The 26,818-nt window shown below is 35.2% G+C and overlaps 3 protein-coding genes across 7 annotated transcripts; all 3 read left to right on the top strand.

Moving 5' to 3' along the window:
* The first annotated feature begins 1,651 nt into the window (after window positions 1–1,651).
* Window positions 1,652–26,673, top strand: LOC110920471 (F-box/FBD/LRR-repeat protein At1g13570-like). Of its 3 annotated transcripts, none has more exons than XM_035984994.1 (3): window positions 1,652–1,968; window positions 2,617–3,589; window positions 3,665–4,263. In XM_035984994.1, the coding sequence occupies exons 2-3, from the start codon at window positions 2,621–2,623 to the stop codon at window positions 3,914–3,916; spliced, it is 1,221 nt and encodes a 406-aa protein (XP_035840887.1). In that variant the 5' UTR covers window positions 1,652–1,968; window positions 2,617–2,620; the 3' UTR covers window positions 3,917–4,263. The 3 variants fall into 3 exon arrangements, with proteins under 3 accessions (XP_035840887.1, XP_022020383.1, XP_035840886.1); XM_035984993.1 differs by lacking the exon at window positions 1,652–1,968 and adding an exon at window positions 26,530–26,673 and having other exon boundaries at window positions 1,975–3,589; window positions 3,665–3,962; XM_022164691.2 differs by having other exon boundaries at window positions 1,652–3,589.
* On the top strand, window positions 8,994–11,047 carry LOC110920473 (F-box/FBD/LRR-repeat protein At1g13570-like). Of its 3 annotated transcripts, XM_035984996.1 has the most exons (5): window positions 8,994–9,127; window positions 9,452–10,189; window positions 10,352–10,522; window positions 10,600–10,704; window positions 10,773–11,047. In XM_035984996.1, the coding sequence occupies exons 2-5, from the start codon at window positions 9,467–9,469 to the stop codon at window positions 10,788–10,790; spliced, it is 1,017 nt and encodes a 338-aa protein (XP_035840889.1). In that variant the 5' UTR covers window positions 8,994–9,127; window positions 9,452–9,466; the 3' UTR covers window positions 10,791–11,047. The 3 variants fall into 3 exon arrangements, with proteins under 3 accessions (XP_035840889.1, XP_022020387.1, XP_022020388.1); XM_022164695.2 differs by having other exon boundaries at window positions 10,600–11,047; XM_022164696.2 differs by having other exon boundaries at window positions 9,011–9,127; window positions 9,463–10,189; window positions 10,600–11,047.
* On the top strand, window positions 24,165–26,648 carry LOC110920472 (F-box/FBD/LRR-repeat protein At1g13570-like). Its single transcript, XM_022164694.2, has 4 exons — window positions 24,165–24,353; window positions 25,016–25,811; window positions 25,981–26,148; window positions 26,226–26,648. Exons 2-4 carry the CDS (start codon window positions 25,020–25,022, stop codon window positions 26,481–26,483), a joined length of 1,218 nt encoding a protein of 405 aa, XP_022020386.1. The 5' UTR covers window positions 24,165–24,353; window positions 25,016–25,019; the 3' UTR covers window positions 26,484–26,648.
* Window positions 26,674–26,818: the final 145 nt, after the last annotated feature.

The following is a 26,818-nucleotide window of genomic DNA, read 5'->3' as shown; positions in this document are numbered from 1 at the left end:
TGTATACGACCAGCCAAATTCTTTACACATGGTGTATACGGGCCGTATTCAGTTATACGGCCCGTATGGAATGAAAAAAACTGACAAAGTCTGAAGGCACAGACTTTGTTAGTTTTGTTTTATTCTATACGGGCCGTATAACTGTATACGGCTCGTATACACCATGTGTAAATCAGTTTTTGCCATGTGTTAATATTAGGACCCTATATTTATTTATGTTTTTTTTAGTTTTATAATTATGTATTAAATGGGTAAAATTACAAAAGTACCCTCGTGTGCCTTGCACATGTCAAACTTAACTAAAAATTTTAACTTGGTTAGTGGTAAAGGACCTATCATGTAATGAGTTTTACAAATAAAGGACTGTGACTGTAATTATTGAAGTTAAAGGTCATCTATTGCAATCCGATACAAACATAAAGGACGAAAAATGTAATTTACCCTAAAATGTTTTATGTTTAAAGGGTGTAATGGTAATTCTTTTCTTTTGCTTCTAACTCGGGAACACAAATACTTGATTTCTTCACTTGTCTTTTACTTTTCATTAAATTTGGGAACACACAAAAAATTACATAGGGGGTGTTTGGCTTAGCTTATTTGTGACTTATAATAAGTCATTTTCACTGTTCAATAAGCTAGAATTTCTTGTTTATTGACTTATTGCCTCATATACACACATTTCTCAAACACTTCAATAAGGTGGTGTTTGTTTTTTGGCCAAAAGCTCTTCTGAGCACTTATGTCTGCGTCGCGCAGACGCGCGCAGACATAAGGGTCCTGCAGCTTGTTTGTTTTCTTGAAGATCTGCAGAGCTTTTACCTCTGCCTCACCTCTTCCCCAAGCAGATCCTTCCCATGTCTTCAAACCTCTGCCAACCTCTTCTCCATGTCTCCCTCTTCAAAACATCCATCTGCTCCAAAACCCTAGCTCCACCTCCACCTCCGACACCACCTCCACCTCCGCCACCACCTCCACCTGCCGACACCACCTCCACCACATCTCAGCCACCACCTCCACCTCAAATTAACACACAATTTCAAACCAACAGCAACAAATTTGGGAAATTTAACTATTTTAGCTACTAATTTACTACAACAACAAACAGAAACCGGTAAACCTGACCTTATTGCATCTGTAACCGAAACTGAGATTCAGAAAACCTTAATTCTGTGCGATTTCACAATCTTCAAACTGTTTTTGATTGTTTGAATGCAAATTGATTGCAGTTGCGTTCGATTCGTGTGTCAATTTGTTGAAAATATGTTCTTGCCGGAGGAATCGATGCGTTGTGGTTGTGTTTCGCCGGACGGTTTTGGTTCCGCTTTCTCTCTTTAGGTTCTTGTTCTGACTCTTTTCTTTTCGTTTATGTGTGTGAATTTAGATTGAGTTTTGTAGAGAGAGAGTTCAAGGCAGAGAGAGAAGTGTTGTGTGTGTGAAATGGTTTTTGTAGAAAAAAAACAAACCCTCTTCTTTTTACAGACTGCAGACATTTGGTCCACCTCTTCTTCCGCAGATGCCTGCAGATATGGTCCACAGACTGCAGACCTTTTACCTTTGAAAAAACAAACAGCACCTAAGTCATTTTCACCTCTTTCCTAAGTCATTTTCACCTCTTTTCACTGGTGAATAAGTAAATAAGTTGAAATAGAAGCTAAGCCAAACACCACATATTTTCCTCACCCTCCCCTGTTGACTTGACTGAGACTCGGGAAGTGTTAGGGTTTCTATTTTCTGTTCAAGAAGAATCAGAGCGTTTGTTAAGATCTTGTGTTGAAGATCGTGTTCTGCTTATATAGATCTGTTTGAGAGTGTTAACAGTTCATCGAACTGTTGGTGAGTCGGGAGTTGTTTGTGTGTCGCTATACTTTCAGTTCTTGTAAAGTTGTTGTATAGTCTTTCGAAGCTTGATACCAGTTGTTTTGACACCTAAAAAACCCTTTGGAGAGGGTTTCAAGTTTCAACTTCAAGGTTAGTATATGTTTTTTCTAAGTTAAGTTGCATTTCTGTAAATAACTCATTTTGATTACGCCGAATTTAATATCATTTTATATGGAGTCGTTAGGTTTATTAAACTAGGGTTTATGTTCCACTTGATAAAATGTGGACACATGCTATTTTTTGAACAAATTTTTATTACATTTTTTACCCTAGGTTTTGTATAGAGGTGTGTGGTTTGCTGCTAGTAAAGGCATTAGCAGCTAAAGACATTTGGGGTTTGTAATTATATGATTACTTAAAAATTTTTCATACACTGATTCTGAATTAAAGCATCAGCCATATGTCCATTTCTGTGGTTTTGACAGCATCTTAATTACTCAATACCGAAACATTAGGTTTCATGAAACTAGGGTTTGTAATAAATAATAATGTTTCATTTACTGGTTCTAATGTTATATGTTTTGTGCGAAAGTGTATAATTGATCCTTGCTATGTATATGTAGTGTGTGAAAGTGTATCTACAACATATGGTCTGACATCAAGTATTTCCTTTGTAAATTGTAGTTAGGTAACATAATAATAATAAGATTTAATTAAAAAAAAAAGAAGTATTGGATACATATGCATATGGATGGTTTATCAATGTAGGGGCTATTTATTCCATCAATTTATGTTTAGAATAATGGAACTGATTCATGGGACACGTAAAGCATCCAAGTTTGCGCCACAAGATTTTATTAGCAGCATGCCAGATAACGTGGTAACAAATATCCTGGATCGATTGCCAGTACAATATGCTGTGAGGACTAGTATATTGTCGAGAAACTGGAGGTTTAAGTGGACTATGCTTAGCCAACTCGTGTTTGATCACTTCTTCTGTCGGTATTTAACAAGAAGAAAAGGTGAAAATAATTGTGGGGGAATTATAAGTAGGCTTCTTCTTCATATTAAAGGTGTCATAGAAAAGTTTGTCCTTTCTATGGGAGAGGTTAAAGATATTAATGATGTTGAAAATATTAATCACTGGATTTTATTCCTCTCCACAAAAGGTATTAAGGATCTCACCCTTGCCATATCAATGAATGAAACACAGGTGAAGTTGCCTACCCATCTTTTCGCTTGTTTAGAGTTGAAACATCTGAACCTCACTAATTGTTGGTTCCATCCTCCACATAGTTTTCATGGTTTTCCAAACCTATTGAGCTTAAAGTTGTCTATAGTACAATTTGAAAGCAGTGAACTTGGGGAGATTCTTGCTCGGTGCCCCTCACTTGAGATTTTGGACATGCGTCTTCTCTTTTATAAAAGCAAAGTCAAAGTAGTTGATATTGCAAAATCTAAGAATATGAAAATATTATCTTTGTCTCTGCGTAATATTGACGATGTGATGATAAGTTCTAGTACTATCTTCGAGCTTGTGGGATCTCTACCAAAACTGCAAGTGCTTGATTTGGATTTTCAGGACCAATTCAAGGTAGGGATAAGTTGCGTCTTTGAAGGTGGTGTGAGAATGAGGTTCCCTACCTCGTGTCTCAAGGCTCTTAATTTATCAAGAATAGATTTAGGCAACGTTATTCTGCTATCATGTGTTTTTGAAATGGTCAGACACTTTCCAAATTTGCAGACCCTTGAAATCACTGCAGTTAAACGTGTATGTATCTATCATACTGCTTGTCATATAATCTCATATATATAGTTTACATCTGAATACTAGCTATTCTTGCAGGATGCTCACACTATTCCAATTCCAGAGGTAGTGTACAAAACCACTGGGCTTCGGAGTGTGGTGTTTAGATATATTGCAGGTTCAGAGAATGAAGTATATTTGATAAAGTATATACTTGCGGGTTCTCCTTTCCTAGAAAAGATTGTTATTCATCCCCACTGGAGTCTAGCATTCGATGAACGGTTGATGTTTTCTAGGAAGTTGTTGAAGCTCCGTCGAGCCTCCACTGTAGCTGAAATTGATTTCGACTAGTTTACTTGTTTTTTTCTTTTGTTTCTGTTGAAGTAGTGTTTGTTAAATGTAGGGATGGCAATGGGTCGGGTTTGGGACGGGTTTAGGTAATCCCAAACCCAAACCCGGTTAGATATGTTTGTCCCAAACCCGTCCCAAAACCCGTCGGGTTCTAGCGGGTAAATACCCATCGGGTATCGGGTATACCCGCGGGTTTCGGGTAAACCCGTTAATTTAAAAAGATTACTCGTTGGGTATACTCATCTCAAAACCCATTGGGCATCTATCGGGTAACTATTAACCGGTTACTTTTTGTATTGGTATTATAAAAATATATATCAAATAACTACAATGTATATGAAATAGAATACCTATATGTGTAAAAATGGATGTATCATATATATACATATTTAATAACATAAAAGAAATTATATCGGGTATACAATCGGGTAAACGGGTACACTTTATCGGGTAATTGGGTCGGGTAAACGGGTATATAACTAAATCCCAAACCCGTCCCAAACCCGGGAAAAAATAAAAACTATTCCCAAACCCGTCCCAAACCCGATTAACCGACCCCAAACCCGTCTAATCACTTGTCTAGACTTGAAACTTCAAAACTGTTGTTTTCATGTGGCATCTAGATTATTATCAGTACATTTTGGCTATTGCATGTTTGTTTTGTATTGGTTTATGAATCTGCACATTATATATATAGAAGAAACCTGCAGTTTTTACAAAACAATGCACTATTATTAAAGACTAATAAAAATCCTAAAGGATTTATTTGACTTGAATTGCATGTTCTCATTTTTTAATAACTTTCCATCAATGTTGCTCATTTACACTCTCACAGTTTGCCAATCTACACTACTTTCATCACTTGTTTTCTGAAAGTGGATATACTGTTTAGGGAAGAAAAAATTAGGGGTGTGAAATTAATCAAATTTCATTGAATTTTGAATATTCAAATTGATCAAATCGACTTATTCGAGTTTTAACACATTTGAAGCTGAATTCGAATTTGATTGATAGAGTCGAATCGAATTCGAACATTGAACCTCAAAGTGGTAACATTACAGGTTTAATTTAAAGAAAGAGACAACTACAAGAATATTATATTATAACACCCAAGAAAAAATGAGGCTGGATATATACTCTTATCGGGCAATAAAAGCATCTTCTAGGGTTCGTAGCCGTTGTGAGGTGCGAGTTGAGGTGGGCAGCTGCAAGGACAAATCACCATTATTGTTCAAGCTTGGGATTGAAGTCTAGTAGTGTTAATCAGGTGGGTGTAGAAGAATATGTCATTTATTTAAAAAGAATTCGGGTTTAAAAGGATTTATTAAAACAACCAAAAAAGACTAAAATGTCCGTCACGTGGGAGATGTCAAACAATGAAAGTGGATGGCGTTAAGGCCATGGATGATTTTGGCAAGATTTGAAATTACAGTTGCTTGCCAAATGGTTGTTTTATGTAATGCTTAGTGTCGGTCTGTTTGTGGTTCTGTTTTATTTATGTTCTTGTACTGTTCTCTAGTCCTGCGCTTAGGGCTGCAAACGAACCAAACGTTTGGCGAACAGTTCGTGAACCGTGCGGCGTGAAGTTCGTTTGTGTTCGTTCGTTCGTTTATTAAACAAACGAACACGAACAAGAAATTCCGTTCGTTTAGTTAAATGAACAAACATGAACAGAGGTCGTGTTCGTTCGTTTATGTTCGTGAATGTTCGGTAACGTGTTCGTTTGTGTTCGATAGTTCATTAGTGTTTTTAGTTTTTATATTTATTTAAATACTTTAAAATTTCGACAAATAAAATATCTAATAAGTGTCAATGTATTATATATTTTGTTCATGAACGATTGTTTGTGTTCGTTTGTTTCCTTTTGTGTTCATGTACATTGGTTTGTGCTCATTTGTGTTCGTCAGTGTTCGTTTTTGCCCGTTGCCTAAAATTAACAAACAAACACAAATGAACACGAACAAGTTCCTTTTCTTAACAAACGAACACGAACATAAAATCTCGTTTGATAAGTGTTCGTGAACTGTTCGCGAACAAATATATTTCTTAACAAACGAACACGAACAAGGTCTTGTTCGTGTTCGTTCGGTTCGTTTGCAGCCCTACCTGCGCTAATCTTCGTTCTAATAAAAAAACTGATAATTTGGGTAAACTACATGAACCAAGTGAAATTTACTCATTTAGTTATGAATTTATATCATTGTTGTTATTTATCATTGTACTCTTTTTCAGGTTTATAACTTATAATGATGAAATCTTTAACCAGCCATTTAGGTTTATAACTTATAGTTATGAAATCTTTGACCAGCCATTTACTTCATCATTACTTTAATAAAACGAAAATTATTATTATTAAAGAAAATTATTATTATTTAATAGTAGAGAAAAATACAGGAAATCAAAATTTAAAATTAATCAGAAGTCAACCCGTGTAACATATTGGGTTTGTTTTTAAAGATATATGATTTTATTATTTACTATACAAAATTACATTTATTCAACCCGTGTAATACACGAGGGTTTTTTAAAGATATATTTTTTTTTATTATTCACTATACAAAAATTACATTTATTCAACTCGTGTAATACACGGGGTTTTTAAAGATATAACTTTTTTATTATTTGGTATATAAAATTAAATTTATTCAACACGTACAATACATGAGATTTTTTTTAAAGATATAACTTTTTATTATTTAGTGATTTTTTGTTATTTGATGTATATGATTACATTTATTCAACCCGTGCAACAATACACAAGGTTTTTAAAGATATTTTTTTTATTATTTAATATATAAAATTATATTTATTCAATCCGTGTAATACACGGGGTTCTAACCTAATTATATATAAAATAAATCTATGATATAGAGTAAATACTAAGGGCATGTTTGGCTAAGCTTATTTAACTTAAAAATGACTTTTTGTGAAAAAGATTTATTGTCTTATGACTTTTTGAAAATGAGTTTTAAAAAAAAAGTGTTAGGATTAGCTTATAAGTTATTTTTTTAAAAAGTGTTTGACTTAGCTTATTCATGTAATATGGTAATTGGCTGGGAGTCTGTTTTGAACTTTGATTAATGAAATATTCCGTTTGCTATTAAAAAATGTAATATGGTAATTTGGTTTTCGAAAAGGTAAAAGATTCTTAAAAAGTCAGATTATCCTGACTTCTCAAAAATGTTTTTTTTCTGCTATACAAAATGTTATTTTGAAAAGTCATTTTAGGTTTACCAAACAATAAATCTTCTTATTAGCTTTTTGTAAAAGTCAATAAATTATAAGTTGGGTAGAAAAGCTTAGCCAAACATGTCCTAAAAAAGTAAATAGTCTAGAAAATATATAGGGTCTACATATTCACACACCCAATTGCCTATTTCCACACCCTTCAAGACGCCTCGTATAGACCTATACGAGGCGTATAACTTTTCTCAATTTCCAAGAGAATCTCTGATTATGTCATATTTTGTCTTATTTGCCTCGTATACACCTCGTATAGGCCTATACTGAGCGTCTAGGCGAAAAAAGACTATTTAGCCCCTGATTTAGGCCTATACTGAGGGTAAATTTGTCTTCTCTTATATGCCTCGTATAGGCCTATACTGGGCGTCTTGAAGGGTTTTTTTTTTTTTTTTTAACAAACATTTTAAACAATATTAATCGTTTTAGCAAACTTTTATACAAAAACAAGTTTTTTTTTTATTTTAAATAATTAATATTAGGACCTCTCGTTGGTGTTTTTTTGAGTTGAAAAATGGATGTTTTGGTAGGGTAATATCAATAACACTAATATTAATTATAAAAAACTCATATTAATTATAATAACACTAATATTAATTATACGATGCCTATACGAGACTTATACTATACTATACGATACGATACAACACGATAGGCTTATACAAGACCTATACGAGACTTATACTACACTATACTATACGATACGATGCGATGCGATACAACACGATACTATAGGATACGATACCACATCCATAGGCCCATACAATGCCTATACGAGATTTATACTACACTATACGATAGGATATGATACGATACAATACAATACGATACTAGACTATTGGATAAGATACAACACTCGTATAGGACTATAGGTGTGGTTTAGGTCCCGTTTAGGCCTATAGGCTTATACAAGACCTATAGGGGCCATATACTAGACTTATACTATACACTATACGATACGATACAACGCCCGTATACGTCGATAGGCCTATACAAGACCTATAAGGGGCCTATACTACACTATATGATACGATAGTATCGTATTGTATCGTATAGTATGGTATCGTATTGTATCGTATAGTGTATAGTATAAGTCTCGTATAGGTCCCATATAGGTCTATACGAGAGCTATACGAGACTTATACTATACTATACGATACGATACAACACGATAGGCTTATACAAGAACTATACGAGACTTATACTACACTATACTATACTATACGATACGATACGATATGATACGATACAATACAATACGATATTAGACTATTGGATAAGATACAACACTCGTATAGGACTATAGGTGTGGTTTAGGTCCCGTTTAGGCCTATAGGCTTATACAAGACCTATATGGGACCTATACTAGACTTATACTATACACCATTTTTTTACTCAAAAAACATCACCCTCAAAAAACAATCAAATTACCCTACCAAAACATCTATTTTTCAACTAAAAAAAACCAACGAGGGGTCCTAATATTAATTATTTAAAATAAAAAAACTTGTTTTTGAATAAAAGTTTGCTAAAACGATTAATATTGTATAAAATGTTTGTTAAAAAAAAAAAAAAAAAAAAAAAAAAAAAAAAAAAAAAAAACCCTTCAAGACGCCCAGTATAGGCCTATACGAGGCATATAAGGGGCAAAGGGTCACATATGAGGCCTATACGAAGGGTCCTATACGCCCAGTATAGGCCTATACGAGGCGTCTTGAAGCCGTCAAACCAGAAGTGACATGAGTCAGACACTGATTTTGATGTAACCCTATACGCCTCGTATAGGCCTATACGAGGCAAAGGGTGTCTAAATAGGCAGATAAGGTGTCTAGATAGTTTGAGCCAATATATATGGGTTTGGGGTTAAGAATGGTAAAAAGAAAAGGTTAGGGTTTGGCTGGCTTCTTCTCCACGACCGTACACTCCGTGATTTTCCGGCAACGTGAAATTGGCCACAGTAACCACCATCAGGTAACCAAACCGAACCTCACAACCATATGAAATATGTTGTGTTAATAGTTCTACTGCCCAAATATATTATTAGGTTAAACATATATACAGTGAATATCGTCAGTAGTTTGTTTACGAGGGTGGAGGGGCACTCTCAGCTCAACCCATAACTACCAAGCACCACCATAGTGTCATCTCATAAGTCATTTCAAAATGGGCTAAATTAATTTATATAAAAGGGTTATTAAAAAAAAAAAGTAACTGCCATTGACTTTGTGAAAACATTTGAATCAATACTTACTGAATGTTAGAATTAAGGAACTGAATTCCCTAATCTTCTGACAGATTTTTTTTAGAGTAATGGAACTAATTAAGGGGACACAGAAAGTATCCAAAGTTGCTCCGGGAGGTATTATTAGCAGCATGCCGGATAATGTGGTAACTAATATTCTCGATCGATTGCCGTTACAAGATGCGGTGAGGACTAGTATCTTGTCGAGAAACTGGAGGTTTAAGTGGACTATGCTTAGCCAACTTGTATTTGATTACAACTTCTATAAATATTTATTAAAAGTAGAAGGCAGAGTTACTTATGAGAGAATTATAAATAGGCTTCTTCTTCATCTTAAAGGTGTCATAAGAAAGTTTGTCCTCCACACAGACGTCGGGCGACGTTACCTCGATGATGAAGATATTGACCAATGGATTTTTTTCCTGTCTAGACAAGGAATTAAGGACCTCACTATTTGTAACGATGATGGACCGCTACTTAACTTGCCTACCCATCTTTTCTCTTGTTTGGAGTTGAGACATCTGAAGCTTGATTGTTATTGTTTTGATCCTCCTGCGAGTTTTCGTGGTTTTCCAAATCTATTGAGCTTAGAGTTACGTAACGTACAATTTGAAAGTGGGGAAGTTGTTAAGTTTTTTAGTCAATGTCCTGCACTTACAAATCTCAAAATATTAACTCATTCTCTTTATAACCTTTACGATAAGTTGGTGATAAAGTCCAGTATTATCTTTGACCTTCTGGGCGTTCTTCCAAAACTTCAAGAGCTATATTTGGAATTTCTGTGCTGCGAGGTAAGGCTAAGGTTGGCCTTTGAAGTTTAAATTTTAAAAATACAGTTTCTTTTTTCATAATCTAATAACTAATAATATCTGATATAATCTAAAATGATTACAGCATATTCATTATGTTGCAACTAGACTTTATAAATTCTCTAACCGTCACTCTTCTTATAGTTTTTAGAAGACGGTGCTAAAAAGAGGTCCCCTACCACCTTTCCCTGCCTCAAGACACTTAAATTATTAGCAATCGATTTAGAAAATGGTATTATGTTATCATGTGCTTTTGAAATGATTAAGAGCTTCCCGAATCTGCAGACTCTTGAAATCACACCAAATTATTATAGGGTATGCATCATACCGCTCGTCTTGTAACACACATTCTCATATATACTTTTGTATTTGAATTCTAGTGATTCTTGCAGGATGAAAAAGCTGCAATTTGTTCTCTAGATGTAGACTACAATACACTGGGGATGTTGCAGCTTCGAAGTGTTGTCTTTACATATATTAAAGCTTCAGAGAGTGAAGTATGTTTGATAAAGTATTTACTTGCGTGTTCTCCTTTCCTAAAAAAGATTGTTATTCGTCCCCACAGCTGTCTAGCGCTCGGTGAACAGATGATGTTTGCTAAGAAGTTGTTGAAGCTCCATCGAGCCTCCCCCGATGTTGACATCAATCTATGCTAGTTTTATTTCTTTTGAACTTTTCTTATATTCCATAGTTTTTGTTTAAGTTTGTATATGCACTTGGCAGTTGGCAACTTGCCACCACTCCTAGTTTACTTATGTAACCCAGGTGGAACTTGTGTTTTAGATATGGATATGGTAATGGTACTTGTTTTGGCTGTAAATGGGCCTTTTTGTTTTAAAATAGCTTCAGAAATTAAGGTTGATCACTTAGCTTAATTCCCACTAGGAATTAGCTTACAAATTTCATTATCTTGGGCATGGTTACATTTAATCAAGTGAAATCCATTATATTTATGTATTCTTATTTTTCTAGATTCTTTATTTTGTCCAAAAATTGTTTTTTTCCACAAACCCGTTCGGTTTTTGTCAAACAAAGTCTAAGTCGGTTTTCGCCCGAATCGGTTTGGTTTGAAACCTAAGGAATGGGAGAGTAAAGGAGTCATGCAGGATTAAGTATAATTTAGCTCACCCATCCAACCTATTATCATAGCTAATTAAACCATTCAAGCAATGTTAAAAGCTCAAATTGACCCGTTTTAAGAAGTTGATCACAAGGGTGAACGGGGTGGTTGTGGGGTGAAGGGCGGTAATCCCCTTCACCGCGTGGGGAACACCGCCGCCATTCCCCAACACCGCGCGGCATTCTCAAAAATCGGGGAGGACTCACCGCATTGAAAGATGACCATTTCACTTCAACGGCTATATAGTTGTTAATATTAAAAAAAAATATTTTTTTATATATTTAAACTAAAGTGAATTGCAAATTTTGTCCTTTATCTTTATATCTAATATCAAACGGTGTCCTTTGTTTTAAAAATTGATGTGATTTGTACTTTATGTTTCCAAATGTTGCACGTTATTATCTTTTGAGCCTAACTCAATTAGATTTTTTTCATTAAATCAGGTAACACGAGGGTATTTTAGTGTTTTTAGCCATTTATTTAAAAATATATTAATAAATAAAACAAAATGAAATTTAAAAATATAATATAATATTACACCTATATACCCCCCCCCCCTCTCATCAGTCCTCCACCACCATCAATCACCAATTCACCACTGCCCCACCCGTCTCTACCATCTCCGCACACCCACACCCACACCAACCACCACCTACCATATACCACCAACAACTTTTTTGCTATTTCTCCCTTTGTAAGGAGTGGCAAATAAACTTCTCTAGAGGTATTTTTTATATCCACTGAAAGTTCTTCAATGTTAAAACAATAAAATATGTTATTTTTTCTAGAAAAGGCTCTAGAAACTAAACTTTGTAAAGTTTTTGTTTGATTAAAAACTTGTTTTGTGTCAAGCTTAATTTTAAGCTTACTAATTTTTGTTAGTTGATCCGAGTTAGTCATAAAATAAAATCTGATACAAAACTCTTTTTGTTTTAACTAAAGTTTATTATCTCAGTGTTTTGTTTTGATTCTTCCGAATCATCTTTAAATAAATCTTTATTTTCCATAATAAAAAAATGAAAGTATCTTATTTTTTAAAAAAGAGCAACCGGCTCTGATACCATTTGCGGAATGGTACTAGATCCACCATTTTGCAAATGGTATCTAGTAAATTGGGTGACAAATATATTACTATTTGTAATCATTAATTTGGTGCACAAAATTTGTCGTAGACAAATGTTATGTAGACCATGTGCTAGTAAATGGAAACATGTATAGTTTCTATGAATGACAAAAAATGACAACGATGTCATTTAAGATTCTTGTAAATTGAATTCAACTTGTAAATTGGATTCATTCTTTGATTGCAATTTTGTCGTGGACAAAAGATGCCTTCCATTAGATGGTTTATTACTACAATTTTTGATTGAGTAAATCCTTTAGTTTTGATAGTATTTAATCGATTTTTGTTTGTATAGGTTTATAAAACAGATGTTTATAAAAATGTTTAAGGAGAGATTATTGTAAATATTTCGAAGTAATTTAGCAGTTAGAATAAAATATACCTTTCTTCCTTATCCGGCTAAGCAAATCTTTAATTTGATTTTTAACCCAACCAATTCATTCCCACGGCCTTCTGCCTGAACGGTACTCTTGTGGCTCCAGGGCTCCAGGTTTTGCAAAATATTAAAGATGAACATATTGGATAAAGGAAACTGATATTTTTATTTATAACTGTTCTTCCCTAAGGAAGAACTTCTTGATATTTACATAACACTCTCCTTTAGCAAGGAGTCTACTTGCTTACACACATTTTAGTTACAAAATAAAAGTTGGAAAGGAAAGGATACGAAAGATGGGATTTAAAAATATAATATAATATTATATTATACCTATATATACACCCCTCTCCCTCATCAGTCCTCCACCACCACCAATCACCAATCACCAATTCACCACTGCCCCACCCGTCTCTACCACCTCCGCACACCCACACCAACCACCACCTACCAAATACCACCAACAACACCATCACATCCACCAATTCCCAAAAAACTGTAACATCTGTCAAAAACGGATTCCCAAAATCCGACCCGTTTTAAATTCGTATCCCAACCCTTGAAACTCGGAACTTTTGCGAAGTAAATAATCGTTGAACGATTTTTTTATTTTAATTATCAATAAAGTTAATTGTTTATTTAGTAATTAATTAACTAATTTAAACATGCATTTTCAAATTTAAAATAAACTAGTTAGTTTTGTTGGAATTCAAAGTTATTTTAAGGTTATGTAACTAACCAAGTTAACGTTTCAATTAGACAAGTTTTGATAGTCAAGGGTGTCCTTTGCAATATTACATAATTCATTTCAAAAATAAATAAAGCTGGAGAGGGGGACTCGAACCCGGGTATCCACCGAAACCAAACACACGGCTAACAACTACACTGCCGCCATGATATCTGTTTAATGCAATAACATATAACTGTTATACGCGCGTTCTGCAGAGTTTCCTGTTTTAAATCAATTACCGCCAAAAGAAATACGCGTAGAGCTCTTTCCTTCTTCCTTTTATTCGCTGATTTTTCGGGATTTACACCATTTTTCACGTTTCCTTTTTCATATTCATGCAAATCAATCTCAATATCATTTCCATACTTTACGATACTTGTGAATGCTTTATAAACAACCCACAACCTCAATATCTTCTCACCCTCACTATTCGATAATACCACATACGGAACTTCACTGCAACAAACGGAGTCGCCGAACACCGGAAAACCTCCTCCGCTCCCACACCTATCGAGACGCTGGCCGGAAAGTTCTAACTGTCGGAGATCACTTAGTAGTCGCCGGAGGCAGAACTATGCTGCCGGAAACATTCGAAACACGACGCAAAATTTATCCGAATGTTGGTATACCTTCCTGTTCTTTTCTGATCCTTATTCGTCTTCTTCCAATCTTTATAACCATCGTTTTATGTCGTCTTAAAGGGGCCTCTCGGTCGACAACACGCCTTGCCAGTGCAAAGCCCTCGCTGGAGCATTTGGGAACTCGTCGGAGACACTATAAGAAATTAGGGTGTTTACCCACACATAATTTACCTACACATGTAAATGTGTGGGTATTTACCTACACATGTTTGTATATGTGTGGGTAATGGTTGATAATATATTTTCATAATGATTAACACTTAATATGTGTTGGTAATGGATTTTAGCCACACTTGGTGTTGGTGGGAAAATTTCCCCCCAAAATTGGCAATCTATTAAATATAAAATTACCTACACATGTGACAAATTTTCGTCATGTGTAGGTAAATTATCTACACATATGTAAAAAAATAATATATGTGTAGGTAAATGATTATGTTTACCAACACACAATTTAAAAAAAATAAATGTAGATAAACTAAGTTAATATGTATTTATTTTTTTTAAATGACGTGGCAAATTAAATGCCTACACATGTTTAAATGTACAATATGTGTAGATATTATATATATATAAAATAAGTAAATATATATTTTTTGATGACGTGACAAAACAAATATCTACACATATTTAGAAATGTACAATATGTGTAGATATTCAATGCATATAAAATACATATTTCGGTAATGGTATTTTCGGTACCGGTTGGTACCGAGCTCATCAAATTCTGTAGTAACGTATCAATGCAACTAATTGCACCGTCTAGATTACTTTTCATACACACAGTAAGTAAACTGTATTTCATTTGAATTGGGATGAATTGTAGCATGTAAAATTAACTTGGATATTTAGATTATTGATGAGCAAATCGTGTCAAATTCTTTAATCAAACCGGTATTGTATCGGTACCAAATTTACTATACCAAATCATTTTCGGTACCAAGTTGGTACCCACCTTTTGGCGTTTTCAGAATCGTTATTTTCGGTTCGACACCGGTCTACCACCATATCTGTACTTATTGATTTTTAGCTTCAAATACCATACCGTATTATACCGAGGATTTTCGGTGCCGATACATAATTTCGATGATTTTCCAGATCGGTACTTTCGATGTTACCTGTACCGAGCTCATCCATATTTTAACGTGTTAGCACCGTAATAACTGAATTGAAAACAACCGAATTTTCAACGTGTAGGACGTGTGGGTCCTATTATTATATATAGGTTATTTAAAATCGTTTTTTTGGACGGAGTGACTATCCTTACCACGTCATTTTTATTTATGTTTTGATATTCGGTATCTGCTTGCCGTTGCTGACACGCGTTTTACAGACATTGGGTCCCTGCCGCAACGCGCAGGCGGATAATCAACCAGTGAATATTAAAATTGAATTCACTTTCCAATAATACTCTTGAATTTTTGGGCGGCCAGATCTAGGATTCAATTTTGAATTCCCGCTCATCCCTAAAAACCCATTTCTGCCTTTTCTTCTCATTTGTAGAGAGAGAACTAGAGTAAAAAGATGACAGTTTTAGAGAGAGAGAGAGACGAGAAGGAGAGCAGGGTGAGAGTGAGAAGAAATTCCAGCGAGGGTTCTGGTATTCGGAGTCAAATCGCCTCCTAGGGTTAAGTTCTCTCACAATTCTTTCATCTTGTTCAGGAGAAACCATAAATCGCAAAATCATTCAAGATCTTAAAGGATTTCCACTCTGAAACCTTTGTTAGGGGCTACAATCGAATGGACAAAAGGCTGAGAGGCATCTATTTTCTCATTATCGCGAGAAGGATGAAGGGAGGGCAGCGACGAACTGGGTTCTAATTATAGTCTAAGGGTAAGTTTTTATTGAGTTTTCTTTTATTTATTGGCTCGATTGAAGCCCTAACAAGAAGCCAAGAATCTATAGCAAGAAGCCAAGAATCTAAGAAGCCTTGAATTGAACTAAAATCAATGGTGGATGGGTTTTTACTAGCCAAAAGAAGGTGCTGCAACTTACATTTTTCATATAAAATCAACAGAGACAAAATCAATGATTGTTTAAATCAAATAAAGTTTCAGTTCCATCTCAGAATCAATAGTGTTCCAGTTAAACGACTGGTCGCGGGTTTGACCCGGCCTCCCGTGTTCATCGCTGCATAGTATTTATTTATTTATTTATTTTATAAAACAAATAATTGTCTATTTTCATTTTTTTATAATCAAACAATTTATTTCTTTTGTAACGTTAATAGTTATAATGAGAAATTGTAATAACTAAATATTTAAGTTATAAATATTAGGATTATCATTTAACCAAGAAACAATAATTAGATCGTTTCATGTGTTAATTTTTCATATCTAGGCTAATCGCTCTTGATCGTTCTCTTGGATTTTGCCCAATCTTTACTCATGCGTTATTACAAGAAAACGCAACGCAATCAATGTGAGTATACTTGATCCCATCTTTATTTTATCATTTTTGGGTGCAACATGTATTCTATACAAAAACACGCAACACTTGAAACTTGTTATATGCACACTCTATCCATTTTTAAACATGAAATAATTTGATGCTTGTTAATCTCTTATGTTATGTAAGCTTTCGTGTCTATATGCTCATTAACCTGGTTGAGACTTGTTAAACTTCTGAGGCTTGTTAAACTTCTGAGACTTATTAAACTTCTGAGACTTATTAAATCTCCTATGCTATAGGAGTACGCACCGCCCTTGAGTGAGTGTTGGGGCGTGTGCGTTGGAAACTTGAGTTTGACATATAGTGACACTGTTTCAACATATTAGTAACTTGTATTACGTTGTTCATGTTGGATATGAGTATTTAAACTTTTTATTCTACTTTACGCTATGTATCAAACCTGTATACTCGCCAACTTTTTGTTGATGTTATTTTAATACATATTGCAGGTTGATAGTCAAGATGATGAAGGAATCAAGTTAGGATGAACTAGATACCCACTTTAATAATAAACCATGTTTGTTGTAATTTGTCTTTATTTGAAACAATGTATTTGAATGTAGTAATTTATGAAATTGATTTAATCTATATTGTCACAATTAGTGTTATGATGATGCTTTTGAGCGATTTGTTCGTCTCATCCCGATGTTTCCGTCATCGGTTGGGGTGTGACAAAAACCCCTTTTTATAAGTCATTAAAAACCTTAATTCCATGGCAATCAACATGTTAAGAATATTTTAAACAGTTTCATATATTAAATTGGATGTGAAACATGAACAGTTTGGAGTCCTAGGCCACCTATGAAGCACCGAACGTCGGAGTTTTGGCATCACCGACGTTTACCACCATCATCAGTCCTTCAACGCCATTAGTCCTAGGCCACCTATGAAGCACCCAAAAGCTGCAATTTGTTCTCTCTCTCTCTCTCCCTCTCTCTCTCTCTCTCTCTCATCAGTCCTCCACCACCATCTTTGGCTTTGATTTTTTTAATGTCTGTTGATTTTCTTCCGAATTCGAACTCCTCTAACCACTGAAACACGTTCTGCATCCTCATTGGTGACATAGATTTAGCTCTCCTCATTAAGGACTTTGATCTGGCGTTAAACTTGGAATATCTACCTCTTCCGAGGTTATTCTCACCGTCACGTAGCTTAAGAGGGGCCAGGAGGGGCGCCCGACCCCCGAACTTTTCGCTCAGTAGTGTTATATATGTAGTTTTCGTATAGAAATTTTTGGGTATATACGTTTTTGACCCCCCGGTTCGATAGAAATATTCGGGTATATACGTTTTCGACCCCCCGTTTTCATGGTCAAGCTTCGCCACTTCCATCTCCAAACTTGTTCTTATCAACATCAAGCAATGGAGCAAGTACCTGAGGCCGTTGCAGGTGAGACGAGAGCTTCATTAGCCGGATTTGTCCGTTTAAGAACAATTCATCGGCGAAACTAATGGATGCAGCCGGAACAATTTCTTGAGAAGCTTGCCTCCATTGACTAGAAATAGAGCGTGAAAGGAGGCCTTGAGCAGATGTGAAATTGGTGGTGCTGATATACAATTACAAATTAGCGTTGGGAACATGATGGAGAAGAACATGGTGGTGAAGGGTGAATGTGGTGGTTAGGATATATATAGAGAGAGGGGGGAGAGAATGTGGGTGTTTTTAGAGAGAGAAACGGTATGTGGGTTGTGGTAGGTTGGTTTTCTTTGTGTTGTTTATATATTATTTAGTAACTAGTCTTATGCTCCAAGCGTTGTAGGGGTGTAAAACTGTGCTAAGTAACAACCCCAACGATGCCCAAAACCAGGGAAAAAAGGTAAAATAAAAACACAATTTTTTGACACCATGTGATGTAAAAAGTAGACGAATTTGAATTTGTACCGATACATATTAGAAAGCCGATGGGGTAAAAAAACCGAGGGACTAAATGTGATTATCACACAACGTGCTAAATAGTAATTGAACGAAAGAACATAAAACCTGAGAGACCAAATGTGACCACTAAGTGCTAAGCAGCAGCCAAACGATAATCAAATCCACGAAAAAGTATAGAACAAAAACTAATAAAAAAGTAAACTCGTTTAACTTTTATGGCAAATATATAATAGAATCAAAAGTATTGTTACAAAACTAAAAGAAAACTCTATAGTTTACTTTGTAAAAAAAACAAAATAAAACCACAAAAAAGTTTGAAAAAGTTTTGTGGCTAAAACCAAAAAAGTAAAAGAACATATTCTTGTTTCTTATTGTGTTAGAAATTAATACATATATATATATATATATATGAATTAGGATGGGAAAAAGACAGTAATATTCTCATATGTGGTGCATATGATCTGATTTAATGAAAATTTAGAAATACTTCAAAGGATATAACATGCAAGATTCAGAAACATAAAGTAAAAATCACATCAAGTTTAAAGACAAAGAACGCCGCTTGAAATTAGATATATGGATAAATGACAAAGCTTACAATTCACTCTTTAAACTATATATAACCAACCCATTTTAAACAATTTCACACCAATCCATTTCCTCATTTCTCCAAAACTAAATCTATACCCCTATTTTATTTAAAAATGGTGGAAGAAATACCATTATTTTTCCTACCCGATAGCAGTGATTCATTCAATAGTAGCATTTTTTTTAAGATCTCATCGAGGAAGCCGAACTACAAGAAACGGGCACATCTAATAAGAAACGTTTTGTGATCGTGAGAGTGGCCACAAAACCCTTATGTCAGATTATTTTGTCGAGAACCCGAAATACAACAAAGATATTTTTCGTCATAGGTTCCGTATGTCAAAACGTTTGTTTCTAAAAATTATGAGCGTCGTGGAAGCGAATAACCCGTGGTTTGAAGAGAGCGTACATGCGAGAATGAAGAAGGGTTTTACACCGTTGCAAAAAGTTACATCGGCTATTAAACAACTTGCAATCGGTAACTCTCCAAACGAGAACGACGAGTATTTACATATGGTCAAAAGGACTTCTCGCGAGTGTCTAGAATATTTCTGCGAAACGGTATGTAAAATATACGCTCCCGAGCTCTTATGTAGGCCAACAAGCCACGACATGGCGCTTTTGTTCCAACCTCATGAGGATAAACATCACCTTCCTCGTATGGTGGGTAGCCTTGATTGCACCCATTTCGTATGGAGAATGTTTCCCACAGAGTTTCGGGACCAATATATGTGAGGATATCATCGTCACCCTACAGTTATGCTCAAAGCGGTGGCCTCTCAAGTTTTGTGAGTTTGGCATGCTTTTTGCGGTCCGCTAGGTGCACAAATGACATCAATGTGCTTCAGCAATCTCCATTGTTTCATACTAAACGAAATGGAATAGCCAAAATGTCCATTTTACGTTAACAACCACTTATACAAACGTGGTTACTATCTCGTGGATGAAATCTACCCTATATGGTCCGTGTTTGTCAAATCATTTCCATATCCTCACCTACTAGACGAAAAGAAGTTTAAGAAGCAACACGAGGCGACAAGAAAATACATGGAATGGACTTTTGGTGTTTTGAAGTCAAAATGGGGTATCACAAATCGGCCAATGCGTGCTAGGAATGTGAAAAAAATTAGGTACATGGTGTATACGTGTAGTATTTTACATAACATGATTTAAACCGACGACGGAAACGCGATAGCACCGGTACACATTCGAGATCCTCCAGTCGAGTCCGCTCTTGATGACAGTGTGTTAAACGAGCATATGGATGAAGATACGCGTTTGAGACTAAAACATGATCTCGTTGAGCATCTCGAAAGAATAGATTTACCCCACCAATTGGTGGAATCCAACGAAGAGTAGTAATTTTAGTTAGGTTAATCTAGTTTATTTTAAGTATTTTTAATTAATGTAATGTTTTTTTTTTATTTTATTTTTAATTTAATGTAATTTTTTGTACTTTTATTTTGGTAAAAATACGTTTCATTTATTAGAGTAAATTACGTTTTTGGCCCCTGTGGTTATGTCAGTTTTACTATATTAGCCCAAAATAAGAATTTTTAACGTATTTGCCCCCATGGTCCTTATATCTAACTATTTTAGCCCCTAATTCTAACCAAACCCTAACTCTGGTTAATTTCTTGGTCACATGGGTTGCACATGATGGGTAATATGGTAATTTCCCCTCTCCCTTTTATGACTTTATAAATAAAACCCAAAATCTTGAACAAATCATCATCATCTGCACATTAGATCTTCAAACCACTTTAGATCTTCAAACCCAGAACTTCATTTCAAACCCAGATCTTCAAACCCATAACTTCAGACCCAGATCTTCACACAAATAAGGATAAAACCTCACCCTCTCGAAATCCACTGCAAACCCACAAACTGAGTTTATCAACAACACTTGCTTCCTATTTCCTTCCCATTTTCACTCAACATTATCCAAACATGCTCACACATACAACCAGTTGATTACCCCCTTTCTTCATCTCATCCTCTCAAGTTCTACCTACAACACACAAAGACAGCCCCCCCTCAACCCTCGTTCACTCCGATCGGCGACCGGTGAACCGATGGAGCCGATACTGTAATACTCTTCAATCTATCACACAATCAAAATAACCTAAAATCAGAAACTACTACTCACTAACAAACACGAGTTAGGGCAAAATGGCAAATACTGTAATTAAAGCGATCTCGAGTTAGGGCAAAATGGCGGTAAGAGTCCGATCTGAGAAGAGTGAAAGAGAGGAACGGAATCTGTGATTTCAACTGCTTCGCCGGAGATCCGGCCGAGGAGGACGCCATTAACTGCGGAGGTTTTGTGGTTTAAGGCGTGGAGGACGAGCTTGATGTAAGCATTTTGGTGGGTTTGATCTTTTTCACCGGTGGTAGCCGGTAGCCGTCGCTGGCTTGCCGCCGGTGGTCTCGCCGGTCGGCTGCTGGCCTTTATTGAGAAGGAAGAAGGTGCGCAGGAGAGTTTTTTAGGTGTGTTTGAGATGTGATTGTGAAGAACTGATGAGTTGAAAGTTTTGTTTATGTTTTTGGTTTCGGGTTTTCTAAGGTAGAAGAAGATAGAAAGGGGAGGAAATTACCAAAATAGACATCATGTGATAAGCATGTGACCCATAAAGTAACCTGAGTTAGGGTTTGGTTAGAATTAGGGGCCAAAATGGTTAGATATAGTGACCATGGGGGCAAATCTGTTAAAAAATCTTATTTTGGGCCAATATAGTAAAACTGACATAACCACAGGGGCCAAAAACGTAATTTACTCCATTTATTAATTAAGTAGTTTAAAAAAGGAAAAAAATAGTTTACCTCATGGCATGAGTGGTGATCACCCCTTGTGTTTTTTGGGCAAGAGGAGAATTAGATAGGGGAATTGACATGACACCTCATGATTTGGTGGGTAAAAAGTTTACCCTATCTCACCATGAGGGATGCACCCCTTTCACCCTAATGAAATCAATCTGGGAATTGCATTAACCGTTCGTCGGTTAACAATCTGGGTTTGAAAAATGTGACACTTCGGGTTTTTCCTGCACGCTCTGCTTTATGTTATAATTAAGTAAGTTTAATAAACAAGATTTAGTGTTGGATTAAATGTGTTATGTGGTTAATATGTGGAATTATCATTGTTATTATTTAGTAATTAATCAACCGCACACTCATAATGGAAACCATACACTCGATTCAGGTCGCACACCTCCTTGTTTTGTTTTGGGCCACCGCGCAATGCACTCCTTTACACCTGGCCCAACTCTGGAAGCCCACTGTAAACCCTAAAGGACCGCACACTTGTGGGGAGCACACTTTAAGGTGTGCGGCCTCCTTGTGGGTATAAAATGACCAACTCAGCCGACAATGTGAATGTTTTGGGCAGCAAATCATTTGGGCATCAATGCCAAAAACATTATCCCCCCCTCTCTCTAACTTTCTCTCTCTAGAAAACCCTAAACACTCCAAGGGTCTGTTTGGTATGAGGTAATGGAATAGATGAGAGAATGGAATGGACGAGGTAATGGAATGAACAACGGAATGAAATGGATCATTCCATTCCATTGTGATGTTTGGTTACTCATATGTGAATAGAATGAATCATTACTTTGTACAACTAAACAAAAAAATATGAAGTAACGAAACACATTAAAAACGACAAAAATATAATTGTCTCAATAATAATAATAATAATAATAATAATAATAATAATAATAATAATAATAATAATAATAATAATGATAAAAAATTAATAATAGATTTTTTATATATATTAATATGTCACACCCCAACCGATGGCGGAATCATCGGGGCGCGGCACTGAGCGAAACAGATTGTTCAGAAGTTTCCACAACAACTATTTTTACAAATTCAGTTTAAATGATACGTCCCATACCGTATCCCCAAATAAATAACAAGTTATCATAGAAAGCAACTAAACAAGTCAAGCTGTTCCGACAACTCAGATTCAATTATTACAGACTGAATTAAATATTGTTTGATGTTTCTAAGACCCCTAGTTGTGGATCCCACTGGCTACAGGTGCCAGTACAAGATCTACAGAGAACTATAACCCCGGATCAGGTTCGTGGACACTGGTCAAAGGTTACGGGCTCCTAGAAGCTTATTATTGCCTCGCTTCCCTAGCAAGCTAACACCTTAAACACCTGTCACATACGTTAAAATAAAAGTCAATACATAAAATGTAAGGGTGAGTACACAAGTTTGATATAGCATATAGAGTTCGAATAGTTTACGCATAACCAAGCACGTACACAAGGGGAAACGATGCATGTAAATTATCAACGAGGGACCATCGATACCAACGACTGCGGGTTGACTGTCCGAGACAGTTCGCAATACGCATCGTATAAACCTATATGAGATTTAATCCCCAAGGTAAATAATACGACCCTTCTATTATTAAGACTAGTCTCATTGGTGACCAAATCTTAGGTTGGATTGTAAAAAGTATTTAAAATAAATGAAAAATACCCCTTTTTCTCTCAACCTGGTCGTTGGAGCAACCCAAGGTTGCAAGGGGTTGCTTATGTCATCTTGCAACTTGTCAAAACTTAATTGGTGTCATCTTTTAATTTTCCTTTTTCATTTTATTCATTTCCCCCTCTAATTTAACTAATCAAATAACTTGTAATACTTAAACTAAATAAAACAACTAAATACACTGTATTTCTCAGGAAAAAATTATGAACGTTACGATATAAATTTTATTAAAAACGGAGTTCGTTCAAAAATTTATATTTTTCTAGTATATTATATATATTTGATGGTTTAACTTTTAAATTTTTTGTGTTTAAAATAAATAATGTTTGTTTACTTTGATATACAATAATTATTTTAAATATGATTATTTTTATACAATAAAAATAACCATGTATTACATTTATTTAATAAAAAAATGGGTTGTGAATGTGTATCAAAAATTGAGTTGGGTTGGGTTGTGTAGGTGAAAGAGAGAGAAATTGATTTTATATTAAAGGTTGGGTTGAGTTAGGTTATGAATGAGAATGGTCTAAGAGTAATCTCTTATTTGAGGAGTCATCTCCTGCACATGTGGCAAGCTCACCCCTCACCCTGAAATGGAGTACGTGGCACGCTTTGTACTTAACTTCTGAGTTCTGAGCAGAATACATAAAGTCGCCCAATTTAGTTCACCCTTTTTGTACGACGTCGTTTAATTTCATCCAAAGTTATAAGAATCCGGTTTCAACTTTCAAGGTTAGAATATGTTCTTTTCATACGTTTGCTTATGGCCATAGGTACAAATCACTCATTTTTATAAGCAAAAACGAATGGTGATGAATACGCGTAATCTAATAACGTCTGCTGCAGAAGCGTTAGGTTTATGAAGCTGCTAGGGTTTATGTTTTTCTTTCTTGAACATCCAACAGAAGTTATAATAAAATTAGGGTTTATGTTCCACTTGATAAAATGGGGCTTAAACAAATCAAGGCTTCCAAACATTCATGGTGAATTTTTGTTACATTTTTAACCTTAAGTAGGCATTAGCTAAGGACATTTGGGGTTTGTAATTATACGATTACTTAAATTTTTCATTAACTGATTTTTAATTTGCCAGAAAAAGCATCAGCCAAATGTCCATTTTTATTTTGAGTATGTTACTGCAGTTTTCATTTACTGGTTCTAATATTGTTATATGTTTTGTGCGGAAGTGTATAATTGATCCTCACTATGTATATGTAGTGTGTGTACAATATATGGTCTGACATCAAGTATTTCTTTGTAAATTGTGGTTTGGTAACATAATAATAAGATTTAATAAAAAAAAAAAGTATCGAGTACATGCATATGGATGGTTTATCAATGTAGTGGCTATTTATTCCATATGTTTTTTTGATGAATATATGTCTTCTTGATAGAATAATGATGAAACTCACCGACCTGACACGTAAAGCATCGAAGTTTGTGCCACAAGATTTTATTAGCAACATGCCAGATAACGTGGTAACAAATATCCTGGATCGATTGCCATTACAACATGCAGTGAGGACTAGTATCTTGTCGAGAAACTGGAGGTTCAAGTGGACTACGCTTACCCAACTCGTGTTTGATGAGAAGTTCTTTGAGTATTTAACAAAAACAAAAGGTAAAAGTAATTGTGGGGGAATCATAAGTAGGCTTCTTCTTCAAATTAAAGGCGTGGTAGAAAAGTTTGTCCTCTCTATGGGCAAGGTTAAAGGTACTAATGATGTTGAAAATATTAATCACTGGATTTTATTCCTGTCGACAAAAAGTATCAAGGATCTCACCCTTAGATCAGTGAATGGAATACCAGTGAAGTTGCCCACCCATCTTTTCTCTTGTTTAGAGTTGAAACATTTGAAACTAACTAATTGTTGTTTCCATCCTCCACATAGTATTCCTGGTTTTCCAAACTTATTGAGCTTAAAGTTGTGTGTGGTAAAATTTGAAAGCGGTATACTTGGGGAGATTCTTACTCGATGCCCCTCACTTGAGATTTTGGACATGCGTCATCTCTTATATCCACACAAAGTTAAACTAGTTGATTTTGCAAAATCTGAGAATCTGAAAATATTATCTTTGTGTCTGTATCATATTGACGCTGTGGCGATAAGATCTAGTACCATCTTTGAGCTAGTGGGTTTTCTTCCAAAACTACAAGAGCTTGATTTGGTTTTTCTAGAGAACTACAAGGTAAGGATAAGTTGCGTCTTTAAAGCTTACTCTATAGAAGCATAGTCTAATTTTCTCAATAATATTCAATATAATCTGAAACGATAATAGTAAAAGTTCACGGTTATTTTACAACATATTCAGTATATTGCATCTATTAGTTTATGAATTTTTAACCATTTTTTTGTAGTTGACTGAAAGTGGTGCTACAATGAGGTTTCCTGCCGCTTGTCTCAAGGCTCTTAAATTATCAGATATAAATTTAGGCAATGTTATGCTGCTATCATGTGTTTTTGAAATGATTAGACACTTCCCAAATTTGCATACCCTTGAAATCACTACGGTTATACCTAAACGTGTATGTATGGATCATACTGCTTCTCATATAATCATTTATATAGATAGTTTGCATCTGAATACTAGCTATTCTTACAGGATGCTCACCCAATTCCAAACCCAATTCCAGAGGTAGAGTACAACACTACTGGGCTTCGGAGTGTGGTGTTTAGATATTTTGCAGGTTCAGAGAATGAAGTATGTTTGATAAAGTATATACTTGCGTGTTCTCCTTTTCTAGAAAAGATTGTTATTCATTCCCACTGGAGTCTAGCATCCGATGAACGGTTGATGTTTACTATGAAGTTGTTGAAGCTCCGTCGAGCCTCCACTGTAGCTGAAATTGATTTCGACTAGTTTAGTTGTTCTTCTATTTTATTTCTGTTGAAGTTGTGTTTGTTAAATGTTAATCTAGAATGAATTAAGGGGGCCTTTGGTTTCCCACATGCCCATCTAATCACTTGTCTAGACTTGAAACTTCAAAACTGTTGTTTTCATGTGGCATCTAGATTATTATCAGTACATTTTGGCTATTGCATGTTTGTTTTGTATTGGTTTATGAATCTGCACATTATATATATAGAAGAAACAATGCTCTATTTTTACGGTCATTAAAGACTAAAATTGCATGTTCTCGGTTTTTTAACTACTTTCATCACTTGTTTTCTGAAAGTGGATATACTGTTTAGGGG

This window comes from Helianthus annuus, chromosome 16, assembly GCF_002127325.2.
Source record: "Helianthus annuus cultivar XRQ/B chromosome 16, HanXRQr2.0-SUNRISE, whole genome shotgun sequence".
Taxonomy (NCBI): Eukaryota; Viridiplantae; Streptophyta; class Magnoliopsida; order Asterales; family Asteraceae; genus Helianthus; species Helianthus annuus.
The sequence above is the reverse complement of the archived record's forward strand: the minus strand, read 5'-3'. Positions and strand labels throughout refer to the sequence as shown.

What these genes read in the sequence shown, in the direction of transcription:
- LOC110920471 (XM_035984993.1), top strand. Translation starts at nt 2,570, where the DNA reads ATGGTTTATCAATGTAGGGGCTATTTATTCCATCAATTTATGTTTAGA. An exon ending in AAATCACTGCAGTTAAACGT is followed by an intron (nt 3,590 to 3,664) that starts GTATGTATCTAT and finishes CTATTCTTGCAG; the next exon opens with GATGCTCACACTATTCCAAT.
- LOC110920473 (XM_022164695.2), top strand. Translation starts at nt 9,467, where the DNA reads ATGGAACTAATTAAGGGGACACAGAAAGTATCCAAAGTTGCTCCGGGA. An exon ending in TGGAATTTCTGTGCTGCGAG is followed by an intron (nt 10,190 to 10,351) that starts GTAAGGCTAAGG and finishes CTCTTCTTATAG; the next exon opens with TTTTTAGAAGACGGTGCTAA. An exon ending in TCACACCAAATTATTATAGG is followed by an intron (nt 10,523 to 10,599) that starts GTATGCATCATA and finishes TGATTCTTGCAG; the next exon opens with GATGAAAAAGCTGCAATTTG.
- LOC110920472 (XM_022164694.2), top strand. Translation starts at nt 25,020, where the DNA reads ATGATGAAACTCACCGACCTGACACGTAAAGCATCGAAGTTTGTGCCA. An exon ending in TTTTTCTAGAGAACTACAAG is followed by an intron (nt 25,812 to 25,980) that starts GTAAGGATAAGT and finishes ATTTTTTTGTAG; the next exon opens with TTGACTGAAAGTGGTGCTAC. An exon ending in CTACGGTTATACCTAAACGT is followed by an intron (nt 26,149 to 26,225) that starts GTATGTATGGAT and finishes CTATTCTTACAG; the next exon opens with GATGCTCACCCAATTCCAAA.